The sequence below is a fragment of the Salvelinus namaycush genome, chromosome 26, assembly GCF_016432855.1.
Source record: "Salvelinus namaycush isolate Seneca chromosome 26, SaNama_1.0, whole genome shotgun sequence".
NCBI lineage: Eukaryota > Metazoa > Chordata > Actinopteri > Salmoniformes > Salmonidae > Salvelinus > Salvelinus namaycush.
The window spans coordinates 35,764,966-35,779,627 of record NC_052332.1 but is presented as its reverse complement, the minus strand read 5'-3'; the positions used below and the strand labels follow the sequence as shown (position 1 = coordinate 35,779,627).

Here is a 14,662-nt window from a genome sequence, read left to right as displayed (position 1 = left end):
ACATCTATGTACAGTGTGTAAAAGTATCCTCGTTACACTACTCGTCCTATCTCGTATTCACAGTGTAAAGGGGCCAATTGGTGTCTGTGTTGATTACTAGAGAAAATACACTGATCAAACTGGTCAGGTAGTTTTGATGACTTAGTTTACTTCAGGGGTTTCTAATCCAGAGGCCTGCAGTACATGGAGATGGGGTTGGTTGGGGCATATCTAAACCATGCTTAAAATACATGGCAATCAGAGAAGACTAAACGTCCAATCAATCCCAGTCAGAAAAAGAGTGGACATCATTTTTGCTGATTTACTGAGGACACAGCACAACAACACCTGCGTCCCAAATGGAACCCAATTCCCTATATAGTGCACTACAGTTGACCAGAGCCCTATATAGTGCACTACAGTTGACCAGAACCCTATATAGTGTACTACAGTTGACCTGAGCCCTATAGAGTGCACTACTGTTGACCAGAGCCCTATATAGTGCACTACAGTTGACCAGAGCCCTATATAGTGCACTACAGTTGACCAGAGCCTTATATTCCCTATATAGTACACTACTGTTGACCAGAGCCCTATATTCCCTTTATAGTGCACTACAGTTGACCAGAGCCCTATATCCCTGGTCAAAAGTAGTGCACTACAGAGCCCTATCCCTGGTCAAAAGTAGTGTACTACAGAGCCCTAGGCCTGGTCTAAAGTAGTGCACTACAGAGCCCATAGGCCTGGTCTAAAGTAGTGTACTACAGAGCCCATAGGCCTGGTCTAAAGTAGTGCACTACAGAGCCCATAGGCCTGGTCTAAAGTAGTGCACTACAGAGCCCATAGGCCTGGTCTAAAGTAGTGCACTACAGAGCCCATAGGCCTGGTCTAAAGTAGTGCACTAGATAGGGAATAGGGTACCATTTGGGAGGCAACCCACCACGTCATCTGTTATGACAGCCATATTGATCCATCCATAGGGTAATTGTGGCCCTGGACAGTAACAATAAATACAACTTGTCTGCTGTTCCTCATCTCAGAAAAATATGAAGTATTATCTCTACACCTGCAATAGCATCTGCTAAATATGTGTATGTGACCAATAACATTTGATTTGAAGTAGAGGTCATCAGTGGCCTGCAGTCACAGTCTACTCAAACTAAACACACTCATAACCCTGGTGCGTCACGTCTTTGCTATCTGTCTGTCTGTCTGTGACTCTCTCCTTCCTTCCTTCCTTCCTTCCTTCCTTCCTTCCTTCCTTCCTTCCTTCCTTCCTTCCTTCCTTCCTTCCTTCCTTCCTTCCTTCCTTCCTTCCTTCCTTCCTTCCTTCCTTCCTTCCCTCCCTCGCTCCCTCCCTCCACCACAGGTGGGAACAGAGATGTACTGGTCAGCCCTGGCTCATACTTCTTCCTCTCCAACAGCTGTGGTCAGGGAGAGGAGTGGCTCAAGACCCTCAACAAGGGTGTCTGGATACCCTTTACAGGTAACTTCACTAGAACACTACTGCACACTGTTACACACTCATTAGCCTACATTACTCATAATGCATACACTTGACGCTCTCACTGTCTCTCACTGGAAACGGCGACCGTTTACAAATCCAGCTGGACTCAGGTTTGGTTTGCCAGAAATAGAACACGTGCTCTCCAGCAAGATTCAAACAATCAATTCACTCTCTACCGTATAATTTGGTCACGTTACATTGTTTAATGCATTTTAGTTCAACAGACTTCCTGAACTGACCAGTGTCTGACTTCCAGTCAGCCCTGTGTGTGTGTGTGTGTGTGTGTGTGTGTGTGTGTGTGTGTGTGTGTGTGTGTGTGTGTGTGTGTGTGTGTGTGTGTGTGTTCGTCAGCCTCAGCTCCTCTTCCCCCTTGGTGGGCACAGCTGTGTGTCTGCCTTAGCTGGGTGCCTGCCTGGGCTTCACACCATAGTTACCCAGAGAAGGGCCAGCTCCCCTTCAAGCCCCATCAGTCTCAAGGCCCAGGGACGAAACATAGGGGGCTCCACCTAGAGGTCTGCAAATAGAGCACAGGAGTACACACACACACACACACACACACACACACACACACACACACACACACACACTTCACAGGTTAAGCTGAACTAGCCCATGTGACGTGCAGGCCTAGTGCTGAATTTCCTTGTGTGGAGAAATATTGATTGTTATCCAGACCTGAGGAATAATGACATAGTAATCCTGTAATATTTGAGCATGAGGCCACCATGTAGGGAATTCACTGGGTCAAAATACACTTTACGGCCTGTAAAGACCTTAAGCTCTTAAATGTCCTTAGACTACTTGTGTTGTGTGCCTACCATATAAATCTGACCCCTGAGCCTGATCAATGCCCAGCAACACAGATGAACCTTCACAATGGATTCCTCACACCGCCCCGGAGCAGTTAGTCGCTCCATCCCTGAGCCTACTGCCTTTCTCTGACACACGTCGTCCAGGAGACGTCGTCCAGGAGAGAGATATTCAGAGATTAAAGGCTCACTGAGGCCACACAACCACCTAATTAACATCTTTCTAATGTCCAACAAGAGAGCAAAGAGCCAGACTCAGCTGGGGCTGCATGGGGCTCATCAGGGGCCAGCGTCGCTCCACAGAGGCTTGTACTACAAGGGGAGAGGGGTAGTTCATCAGGGGCTCAGCGGAAAGTTATTTTGAGGGGGCTGGCAGCCTGCAGGCAAAGTAGTATGCTACGACAGAAGGGAGTGGGGGGACACAGGGGAGTGGGGGGGACAGAAATCATTCTAACTCATTTATTTTTTGTCAATCTCTGACACTGTTCTCCCTTGTTAATGATTCTCGGGTCGGGAGAGATAGGAGCGACAGAGGGATGATTCCCGGCGATGCTCCTGTGAGTATGGTGGGGAATAGTTTGATACAGGGGCTGGGGAGTGTGCTGAAGAGGAGACTGGGGAGGGGGTTGAGGAGTCGGCTGAGGAGTGGGCTGAGGAGTCGGCTGGGGAGTGGGCTGAGGAGGGGGCTGAGGAGTGGGCTGAGGAGTCGGCTGGGGAGTGGGCTGAGGAGGGGGCTGAGGAGTGGGCTGAGGAGGGGGCTAGGGAGGGGACTGAGGAGGGGACTGGGGAGTGGGCTGAGGAGTGGGCTGAGGAGGGGGCTGAGGAGTGGGCTGAGGAGGGGACTGGGGAGGGGGCTGGAGAGTGGGCTGAGGAGGGGGCTAGGGAGGGGGCTGAGGAGGGGGCTGAGGAATCGGCTGAGGAGGGGGCTGGGGAGTCGACTGAGCAGGGGGCTGGGGTGGGGGCTAGGGAGGGTGCTGTCAGGCTAAATAAAGACAAAGGGTCAAAGACAAAACACTGTGAATATTGTACTCGGTGGGACAGTGGGGGTCATTGATGGAACACTGAAGAGTACGACCTGAGGGAACCAACATAATCTAATTGGTGAAAAAGAGAGTGGCTCAAGGGGAGACTGGGAGTGTATTGGAAAGGGAGGGAGGTATGGCACTGGCTGAGTGAAAACACATTCCTGAAGCATGTGGAGGAATGGATAGGACAAGGAGGGAGAGGCACGTGCAGCAAGGCCACAGCTTACTCCTCTGGACAAACTAAGTAGTGCTAAACCCAATTACTGCTGGAAAACGCAGGAACACTGACTTCCATCTCCTCTGAGACGGAATGGAGGGAATAATACACTACTATAATAACACCTTCTAGGAGAGATGGCAGCTAAGTGGATTCTTTTGTCAACACAATCCAGCCTGAAAGTAGTTCCTCTGCATTTTTCAATGCTAACCAGATTGAGTTAAGTTTAGCAGCCTAAAAAAGGACTTGAGCCCTGGGAACCAAGGCTGAGGTGAGCATGAGAGGAGCCGAGCCACAAGTGCACTCTTTATCTGGATTCAGCAACGACGTGTGGAGGAACTTTTCTGACATTCCAATGTTCAGTGGTGATAAAAGGGACCTCTGTTATCAGTAGAACATGTAGTATTACTGGACTCTCAAATCTCCTGTCAAATCATTTTACTTAAGACTCTGAAGAGGAGACATTAACCACCAAAAATGAAGAGGAGATTTTACTTTCCAAAGTTCAACATTCCATATTACTTTTGACATTGCTCATATTCCTGTGGCTGTTCAATTGATTGGGATGTTTGCTCCACTCCACTCATTGATTGTGAGTGTTTGATGTGTCCGGCACTTTACAATGCCTCTTCTTGTAGAATGAAATTCTTTCCATTGGAATGCTCATTTATCTGATTAGGTCACATAGTTGAGCTCAGGGACCACTGTTGAGCATTGACAAGGAAAGTCTGCCCCCTCATTTCTTGAGTCATCAGAGCAAGGAGCCTTATCTGTTTACCTAAAGAGAAGGAGAGGAGGAGGGAGGGAGAGAGAGAATAGACAAAACACGGAGTACTAGCCAGGAGTGAGTTTACAAAACAAAAAGAGGTAGATAAAAGTGGGCGAGGACACGCACTGGTCTCCACAGCGCCGAGCTGTCACAAGCCATCTGGGTCCTCTCATAATCCCCATCAAACAGCCCGACTGGCCAGAAAGAAAAGAGTGGAGGAAAAGAGGGGAAAATGAGAGAAAGATCTGGACGGTGAGAGAGACGGAGATCTGGAAGGAGAAAGAGAGAGAGAAATATCTGGGTGGGGAAAAAGAGAGAGATATCTGGACAGTGAGAGAGAGAGAGATCTGGACAGTGAGAGAGAGAGAGAGATCTGGACAGTGAGAGAGAGAGAGAGAGAAATCTGGACGGTGAGAGAGAGATCTGGACGGTGAGAGAGAGAGAGAGAGAGAGATCTGGACAGAGAAAGAATACATGTGAAGAGAAAAGCGAAGATGCCGGAGAACAAGGCGACAGTGTACAGGACCAGCAGCTACCTGTCCCACTCTGCCTACAGGAAGATCAAGCGGGTTCTGAGTTTCAGGAGGCGTGAGTTTCTCAGACAACACAGAGACCCACACAGAGCTGCAATGTGAGGCAGGCTGTGTAGATAGGTGGTTTGGGGGTATAGAGGGTTTGAGTTCACTTGTCTGAGGAAAGGAAAGAAAATCCCTGAACCATCAAACTTGCACTCTATAATCATCTGTTTATTAAATTAGCCTGGGTGATCTTAAATCCCCTCTCTCTGTCTCTCTCTCTCTCCTCTCTGTCTCTCTAAGGCGTGTTTGGCCAGCGGCTGGAGGAGACGGTTCTGTATGAGCGGCGTTACGGGGTACACATGGCACCGCTGGTGGTGGAGCAGTGTGTGGACTTCATCCGGGAGCGAGGTCTTCTGGAGGTGGGGTTGTTCCGCCAGCCAGGCCAGGCCACGTTGGTTAAAGAGTTGCAGGATGCCTTCGACGCTGGGGAGAAGCCCTCCTTTGACAGGTAAGAGCTCTCCAGTCAACACAAACAGGTTCTGCTTGATTGCAAACACTGCAATTGCCAAGCAAACAGATCAAGTTCATGAAGTTATACCTATGCTCCAGGTATGTCTGGATGTCTCACTATATGTAGTTGTTCACCCACATAAACTGGTAGTGATGTGCTGTATTTTAAGTGTGTGTGTGTGCGTGCGTGTGTGTTTGTCATCCTAGCAGTACAGACGTGCACACCGTGGCGTCTCTCCTGAAGCTGTATCTGCGGGAGCTGCCAGAGCCACTGGTGCCCTTCTCCAGATACCAGGACTTCCTGGTGTGTGGCAAGAAGATCTCCTCTGAGAGGAAGCAGGTAAGTCTCCATCCAGCCGCATCATGCAGGCCATGCTGAGATGCATCGGATAAACAGATGAAGACAGAACACAACTGCTGATCTACAAGTCCAAGGGAGAAATCTAATTGATAAACTCCACCAATGGTTAATATTGTGATAGGAGCAGCGTAGCACACTACCTACAACAATATCTTTGTCTCCAAGAGTTTGACAGAACTACGGCATCTTCTGCATCAACTTCCAGTGGCTAACTTCAACCTGCTCAACTACATCTGCCAGTAAGTCTACCGTTTACCTGTAATTTACAACAATTATCACAAATCAAGATAACGTCAAATCTGCATACAACATACCTCACGATTAATGCATTTCGAAAGCAATGAATGGAAATTGATTGAATCACTATAGCAGGGTTCCCCAACTGGCGGGCCGCGGGGGATTTTATTTGGCACCTCAACTTTTCTGAGCAATATAAAAAAATATTTTATTTTTTATTTGTTTCTTTATTGTTGGACATCCAAGTGATTTTAATGTTGGAAATCTGTTCCAAAGTATTCCCACGCATAATAGAGAGATATACAGTGCCTTCGGAAAGTATTCATTCCTCTTAGATTTTTTCCACATTTTATTACGTTACAGCCTTATTCTAAAATGTATTAAATAAATACACACAATACCCCACAATGACAAAGCGAAAACAGTATTTTCTTTTTATAGCACATTTATAAAAAATAAAAACACATACCTTATCTATATAAGGTCCCACAGTTGACAGTGCATGTCAGAGCAAAAACCAAGCCGTGAGGTTGAAGGAATTGTCCGTAGAGCTCCGAGACAGGATTGTGTCGAGGCACAGATCTGGGGAAGGGTACAAAATATTTATGCAGCATTGAAGGTCCCAAGAACACAGTGGCCTCCATCATTCTTAAATGGATGAAGTTTGGAACCACCAAGACTTTTCCAAGTGCTGGCTGCCTGGCCAAACTGAGCAATTGGGGGAGAAGGGTCTTGGCCAGGGAGTTGACCAAGAACCCAATGGTCACTCTGACAGAACTCTAGAGTTCCTCCGGGGAGATGGGAGAACCTTCCAGAAGGACAACCATCTCTGCACCACTCCACCAATCAGGCCTTTATGGTAGAGTGGCCAGACAGAAGCCACTCCTCAGTAAAAGGCACATGACAGCCTGCTTGGAGTTTGCCAAAAGGCACCTAAAGAACTCTCAGACCATGAGAAACAAGATTCTCTGGTCTGATGAAACCAAGATTCAACTCTTTGGCCTGAATACCAAGTGACACGTCTGGAGAAAACCTAGCACCATCCCTACGGTGAAGCATGGTGGGGGTTTTCAGCAGCAGGGACTGGGAGACTAGTCAGGATCGAGGCAAAGATGAACTGAGCAAAGTACAGAGAGATCCTTGATGAAAACCTGCTCCAGAGATCTCAGGACCTCAAACTGGGGCGAAGGTTCACCTTTCAACAAGACAACGACCCTAAGCACACAGCCAAGACAACGCAGGAGTGGCTTCGGGACAAGTCTCTGAATGTCCTTGAGAGGCCCAGCCAGAGCCCGGTCTTGAATCCGATTGAACATCTCTGGAGAGACCTGAAAATAGCTGTGCAGCAACGCTCCCCATCCAACCTGACAGAGCTGGAGAGGATCTGCAGAGAAGAATGGCAGAAACTCCCCAAATAGAGGTGTGCCAAGCTTGTAGCATTTAACCCAATAAGACTGGAGGCTGTAATTTCTGCCTAAGGTGCTTCAACAAGTACTGAGTAAAGGGTCTGAATACTTATGTAAATGTGATAAATGTTTTTTATTTTTAATAAATTAGAAGATTTTTTTTTTTTTTACTGTTTTTGCTTTATCATTATGGGGTCTTGTGTGTAGATTGATGAGAAAAAACACACAATACAATTAGAAAATAAGGCTGTAATGCAACAAAATGTGGAAAAGGTCAAGGAGTCTGAATACTTTCCGAAGGCACTGTATGTGATCGTATACAAACGTAAGCAAGGTTTGAAATGATTCTATTTGAGTCAAATATTATATCTATTTTTGTTTCTCGCGGTCAATTTCTCGCGGTCAAATTATTTTTAATTATGTTCTGGCCATCTAGCTAAAGAAGAATCGGCCTGCAGTTGAATCTAGTTGATGATTCCTGCACTATAGGGTCGTTTTATGTCATTTCAACAAACCATGACACCCACCATCTCAGATAGTTCTGAAATCATTTCTGTAGTTAGAAACAGATAAGATTAGAATTCCTGCAACATCATTTTGATGAAATATAATTATATGAGAAATTAAGCTAATTGATTGCATTTTAAGTTATAGAACTCATAATATTCAATAAATATAGTACCCAACATCCGATTGGGACCAACCTTTTTTTCTAACAACAAGTAAGATGTGGAATCCAAATAGATTGTCAAAAGCCACCCAGAATCCTATCCACCCAGAATCCTATCCACCCAGAATCCTATCCACCCAGAATCCTATCCTTACATGAAGTATACAGTATCAGTTCTCTATGTCTGACTAGTAGTATGGAGCTGCGGCATGGAGTTTCTTCATCATATGTAATATATTCTCAGTGAATTTAGTGATGTTTTTTCCCCCCTGTTCATTGAAGTTGTTAGGTTTATGTCCCATCCTACATACCAATATTACCAGGTTATGTCCACTAGATGGTGCTGTTCCTGCTATTGTTATTATTTATTTTTTAAAGAATTTCCCCCTCAATGTTAAAGGGATAAATAGTTCACCCATATTGCCAAATTACATATTGGTTTCCTTACCCTGTAAGCAGTTTATGGACAAGGTATGACAGCAATCCATGCTTTGGTCTTATTTACCTGGACACTGTTTCAAATGCTAACTTTCTTTCATTTGTGGCAGAAATCCAATGCAAGTCAATAGTACCTATACTAGCATTTTCACGTTTCATATCCAAGTAACATCATTGAGTTACACAATCAAATTTTAGCTACTTCAGGATGATTTGGACATGAAGCATGGCTTTTGACCATTTTTGTGTGTTCCTCATGTCTAACTCATTGTTAAAAAAAGGTTGATCCAAATCAGATGTCAGTTACTATATTTTTTTATATTATATGAATCCTATAAATGAAAATGACAAATTTGGGTGAAATCAATGAGCTTAATTTCTCAGCGATCAAATGATATGTATCCCCCAAAAAATAATGGTGCAAAAATGCTAATCATATCTGTTTCTAACAACAGAAACAATTTCAGAACAATCTGAGATAGTGGAAGTCAAAATCCTCTTTCTTGGACTTTTTGAGGTGGAACGACCCAATAGAATTGGCCTGTGGCCCAGTCACAACATACGTCATACAGCCTCATCTGTTCAACCATGATACATTTCTGTATGTTATGTAGCAGATGTGACAAAATCGACTCTGCCCAAGTCTCACACAGATAAATCACTGCCAATACAGGTTTTTGAATGAAGTCCAGTCCTATTCTAGCAGCAACAAGATGAGCACCCAGAACCTGGCTACTGTTTTTGGCCCAAACATCCTACGACCCAAAGCTGAAGATCCAGAGAGTATCATTGGAGGTGTGTGAGAGTCAGTGGAGGCTGGTGGGAGGAGCTATAGGAGGATGGGCTCATTGTAATGGCTGGAATTGAAATTATGGAATGGAGTCAAACGTGGTTTCCATATATTTGATAGCATTCCATTTATTCCATTCCAGCCAGTACAATGAGCCCGTCCTCCTGTAGCTCCTCCCACCAGCCTCCACTGGTGAGAGTGTTATTCAGAGAAAGAGACATGGATCAGAGCTAGACAGAACTAGCCTACAGATACAGAGCCAGTGAAGACAGACTGAGACAGATATAGGCAGATAAAGATAGTATCTGTCTGTCTGCCCGTGTGTCCTTGACAGTGTTTATATCAACACATTGTTGTGTAACATGCTATGTGCCATGTGATGCTGTTTGTACTCTATGTGTCCAGCTGTTACTCAGTGTGTCTGTCTGTCTGTCTGTCTGTCTGTCTGTCTGTCTGTCCGTCCCCCCCCCCCCCCCCCCCCAGGGGCAGCCGTGGTGCAGCAGCTTATGTCCGAGCTGATCAGGGAGCACCAGTGCCTTTTCTCCAGGGAGGGGGGAGACATAGAGGCCCCTGGCTCTTCACGTCCTGACTCTTACCCATGTCAGAGATGGAAAGGAGACCCATTCGAGGGGGCGCACATCCAGCCAACTGCCCAGACCCAGTCGCATGATTACAGGCCGGGCATAACAGCCGAGCACCTCCCCCAACAACAGATAAATCACCATCCTTCCCCTTGCTCCCGCCAGCTCTCCCTGCCTCTGATCCCTAAGAGGAGAGGGTCGGCCCAAAACCCAGATGAAACCAGCTTAGCCACACGGCTGTCCATCACAGACCACCAGCAGCAGCCAGCTGAGGTGTTCTCTCCAGTGAGTCTTTCTTCTGGGCCTCTGTACCACAGATACACTCTGTCCCAGTCAGAGTCCCAGCCCACTGAGACCGCAGACAGCCCCCACCCTACCTCCCAACTCACAGCCTCTGCCTCCACAGTGACGCTACAGGCTGCCCCAGAACCCAGCAGCATGCTGCCCATTGGCTGGAGGGGCCCAGAGGATCCCAGCTGGGCTGCAGAACAGGGGACTACTGGCACCAGTGGTAGCAGTGAGGCTCAGGACAGTACTCTGTCTGTCTATGACAACCTGGACACACTACAACGCATGGAGGAGCTGGCTGCGGATGGTGGTGGGGGCAGCCCTGCTGGCCCGGTGGAGGTGGGCACGGCCAGCATGGTAGACACCAGAAGCTCCTGGTCTTCCTGTGAGATTCTGTCCCTGGAAGACAGTGGGAGTGGTGTGGTCAGAACCAGCCCAGGACGGGGGTCCACTAGGTTCCCCTCCTTCAGGACTGACCCAGGAGACGAGGACCTCCATCCTAACTCCCCAGCCTCCTCCTCTGCCCTCACTGATGCCCCCCTGAGCACGGGCAGCTCAGAGGTCTTCCTGCCCTCTGCTCCTCCGGACCTCCGCGTCCCCCCGGCCTCCCAGGCCATGCACTGGCTCTTGACTGGCCTCAGACAACAGATGGCCAGGCAGAGGGCTGAGTTTGAAGCCAAGATCCAGAGGTAATAGAACTGTGAATAAACCATGCCAATGCAACAGCAGTCCTTGTCAACAGTCTATATACATGCTACACGGAGTGTACAAAACATTAGGAACACCTGCTCTTTCCATGACATAGACTGACCAGGTGAAATCTATGATCCCTTATTGATGTCACTTGTTAAATCCACTTCAAATCAGTGTAAATGAAGGGGAGGAGACAGGTTAAAGAAGGATTCCTAAGCCTCAAGACAATTGAGACATTGATTGTGTATGTGTGCAATTCAGAGGGTGAATGGGCAAGATAAAAGATTAAGATGCCTTTGAACGGGGTATGGTAGTAGGTGCCAGGTGCCCCGGTTTGTGTGTGTCAAGAACTGCAACGCTGCTGGGTTTTCAAGCAACAGTTTCCTGTGTTTATCAAGAATGGTCCATCACCATCCAAAGGACATCCAGCCAACTTGACACAACTGTGGGAAGCATTGGAGTCCACATGGGCCAGCATCCCTGTGAAACGCTTTTGACACCTTATAGAGTCCATGCTCTGACGAATTGAGGCTGTTCTGATGGTAAAAGGTGGTGCAACTCAAGAATAGGAAGGTGATCCTAATGTTTAGTACACTCAGTGTACAGTCTATATAGAGTCTTCAATAACATAACATGATATTAGTCCTACATGTTACATGTTACACCACAGTCCTGTAGTACCAGCAGAGTGAAACCTCTGTGTGTGACTCCTTGTCCTTCTCTGTCCTGTCTCTCCCAGGTTGGAGAAGCGTAACGAGGCCCTCCAGGGGGAGGTGGTGGGACTGCGGACCAGCCTGGAGCAGCAGCGCCGCTGGTACAGTGTGGCCGAGATCAAGATCCGCAACGTGGAGCGTGCCCGGGCCGATGCCGACCGCCGCAACACCACTCTACAGAGGGAGATGGAGCAGTTCTTTGATACCTTCGGAGAGCTGAGCGCTGAGGCCCAGAAGAGCGAAGGTTAGGGTTAGCACCCCTGAAGAGCTGAGCGCTGAGGCCAGGAAGAGCGAAGGTTAGGGTTAGCACCCCTGAAGAGCGAAGGTTAGGGTTAGCACCCCTGGAGAGCTGAGCGCTGAGGCCAGGAAGAGCGAAGGTTAGGGTTAGCACCCCTGAAGAGCGAAGGTTAGGGTTAGCACCCCTGGAGAGCTGAGCGCTGAGGCCAGGAAGAGCAAGCATATCTTACAGAGCTTCTGATGGCCAGTCAGATTAGAGAAAGATGCCATTACCAGAGCACTACAAGAGCAGTATCAGGAGAAAACACCATCCATCTGAATGGAATATAGAGAGAACTGTCTGTTGCCATGATTAATCCATATTGGATTTGTCTCATAATGAGTTGTACATGTTTGAGGATGGTTCTAAGACAGTTTTGAGATGGAACCTGCTGAGATGGACAACTCTGCTCTGATGCCTTGGACATTGTTCAACCAGACATATTGACCACCAGACTAGACCAGACCAGAATGAGGTGGACTGGAGACGATGGAGACAGACAAGAAACATAAGCTACTGAGCTCACTAAATGTGTCAATGACTGAAATGAGCCCTATAATATACAGAATCAAAACTTGGAGACTTAATGGATGTCTGACAGCTGGCCTGGCCGTTGATATAATAGACAGGCCCAGACCCAGCCAGTCTGTCCTGAGCCACACAGGAAAAGTTGTGAAAGAGATCTGGGAAGTAACATAACAGTCTCATAGAATCGGACCCTACGAGATCCGGAGTACTGCTGGTTTTCAGTTCTACCTGATAATTCATTACACCCACCTGGTGCCCCAGGTCTAAATATGTCCCTGCTTAGAAGGGAAGAATGGGGGGGGGAGCATTGTAACTAGCTTCAAGGTCCAGATGTGAATGTGAGGCCCAAACAAGGTGTTGAAACGCAGACAAGATGTACTATTCCCAGTCTCTGACAAGATCCCACAGCCATTTAGACACCGTGTGAAAGCTGATCTTAAATAGGATTTGATTTAGTGCTTCCAAGTATTGAGGTCATGTTCTGAGTTTGTCTATGAGGGTGTCTAAGAACAGACTCATATTACTGATGCAGGTATTTCACACTGCTATAAATATGAAGGATTATAATTTGGGACCCATCTGAACACTATTTCACTTCATTATGACAGGGCAGGGTGAGTCACAGCTTTTAACAGTACACCACTTGAAAATGCCCATGTAGCTTTTCCACGAAAACCAATATGTATAGTGCAATATTAACGTCCTGAATAATAAAACATACTTTTACTAAATCATTTTGCAGAGGAACGTGCGCGCACGCAAACACACACACTGAAACACGCATGCAAGCACGCAAACACACACACTTGTATGAAATAAAATAACCAAAGACGTAAGCAATAGATCCTGTCTATAGCAATAGCATTTTATTTAGCAGAATTAATTTTGTCCTCCTTTGATGTCAAATGATAATCATCTCTTGAGTTTTTGCATATTTTTCAGACAGGGCGAATATAGTGGAACATATTAAAGGTGCTACACGTAGGATTTCTTTTTGCATTGTAATTTCAGAAAAATGTCCATAATATATCCGGTACTAATAGTGGAATGATGGTGTTTCGCCGTATTAATGACCCGCCAGTGTTGTGATTGGCTGTGATGTTCACCTATTGATTTCTCCTGCCGGTGCTGCATCTGTTTTCAAACTGGGAAAGCTGTTCTGACTTTGTAGCTATGTTATCTAGTGGAAATAGTTCTGTTATTTTCTGGTTGCTAAAATTCGACACTGTTTGCTCAATTTCAGCTTATGTGAGAAAACAAGCACTGCATAGTGTAGGGAATCAATGTACCATCTAAATTGCTGTGAAATATCTTTTCAATAACAAACAATATAATTTTTTTTTTTTACAGCTGTTTGAAGCTGGTGGACCAAACCAAAAGCTACTTTTGGTTTTGGTCCACCAGCATCAAACAGCGGTTTTGGTCACTATTCAGTGCTTGTTTTTTCACATAAACTGAAATTGAGCGAACCGTGTAGAATTTTCTCAACCAGGAAAATAGTGATTTCCACTAGATATCCCAGCCACAAAGTCAGAACAGCTTCCCTAGTTTGACCACAGATGCCGCTGTGGCGGAAGAAATTAATAGGCGATACACCAGCCAATCACAACACTGGCGGGTCAGTAATATTGCGACACACTATCATTTCACTATTACCGGCAGATATATTATGGACATTTTTTTTTAAATTACAATGCAAAAATTTGAGGAAAAAAAATCTTATGTGTAGCACCTTTAAGGAGTCATCAGTGATGCATCTCTGAATAAGACCACCAGTGGGCGCCCATACATGGCATTGCACAGCAGAGAACACAAGCAGTAGAGACAGGCCAATCTAACAGATTCTACCTCCAGTTTATAGACTTGACTATGTATCTATGTCTTGAAGAAATGTGTAATAAACAAGTTTGATTGCATTAAACAGCAAACCAGACAAAGTGTCTGTATTGATTGTTTGATTACAAAATGAGTGATAGAGATAAAGACATAAGGTAACATAGACCAGTAGGGTTTGGTCGATATGATTGGGACCAGTGGACTGTAAACACAGGGTTTGGTCAATATGATTGGGACCAGTGGACTGTAAACACACCTTTACCCACCTTTTTATTTTGCCCGACACTTTACCCACCTTTTGCGGAAAAAATGTATTGAAAGGGAGCGTGACTTTTTTCACGGCGGCCTGGCGATCAGAGTTTACCCACATCTTTCTCTTACCACTACATCACTGATTGAGACCTTACAATGATGATTTAAGAGTCGACCTGCTCCATATCTTAGTAATAGCTTACAGGAGCAAGATTGTCACTCATATTCAGATTTTCAGCCTTGTATATTACTACACTG

At 46.1% G+C, this 14,662-nt stretch overlaps 2 protein-coding genes across 2 annotated transcripts; both read left to right on the top strand.

Moving 5' to 3' along the window:
- Positions 1-4,726: 4,726 nt before the first annotated feature.
- On the top strand, positions 4,727-5,791 carry LOC120021784 (rho GTPase-activating protein 24-like). The gene is made up of 3 exons (XM_038965636.1): positions 4,727-4,894; positions 5,125-5,332; positions 5,542-5,791. The coding sequence occupies exons 1-3, from the start codon at positions 4,801-4,803 to the stop codon at positions 5,711-5,713; spliced, it is 474 nt and encodes a 157-aa protein (XP_038821564.1). The 5' UTR covers positions 4,727-4,800; the 3' UTR covers positions 5,714-5,791.
- A 3,368-nt stretch (positions 5,792-9,159) lies between these two features.
- LOC120021116 (rho GTPase-activating protein 24-like) lies at positions 9,160-14,291 on the top strand. Its single transcript, XM_038964756.1, has 3 exons — positions 9,160-9,241; positions 9,720-10,794; positions 11,538-14,291. Exons 1-3 carry the CDS (start codon positions 9,160-9,162, stop codon positions 11,758-11,760), a joined length of 1,380 nt encoding a protein of 459 aa, XP_038820684.1. The 3' UTR covers positions 11,761-14,291.
- The last annotated feature ends 371 nt before the right edge of the window (positions 14,292-14,662 follow it).

What these genes read in the sequence shown, in the direction of transcription:
- LOC120021116 (XM_038964756.1), top strand. Translation starts at nt 9,160, where the DNA reads ATGAGCACCCAGAACCTGGCTACTGTTTTTGGCCCAAACATCCTACGA. An exon ending in TCCAGAGAGTATCATTGGAG is followed by an intron (nt 9,242 to 9,719) that starts GTGTGTGAGAGT and finishes CCCCCCCCCCAG; the next exon opens with GGGCAGCCGTGGTGCAGCAG. An exon ending in TTTGAAGCCAAGATCCAGAG is followed by an intron (nt 10,795 to 11,537) that starts GTAATAGAACTG and finishes TGTCTCTCCCAG; the next exon opens with GTTGGAGAAGCGTAACGAGG.
- LOC120021784 (XM_038965636.1), top strand. Translation starts at nt 4,801, where the DNA reads ATGCCGGAGAACAAGGCGACAGTGTACAGGACCAGCAGCTACCTGTCC. An exon ending in GGTTCTGAGTTTCAGGAGGC is followed by an intron (nt 4,895 to 5,124) that starts GTGAGTTTCTCA and finishes TGTCTCTCTAAG; the next exon opens with GCGTGTTTGGCCAGCGGCTG. An exon ending in GAGAAGCCCTCCTTTGACAG is followed by an intron (nt 5,333 to 5,541) that starts GTAAGAGCTCTC and finishes TTGTCATCCTAG; the next exon opens with CAGTACAGACGTGCACACCG.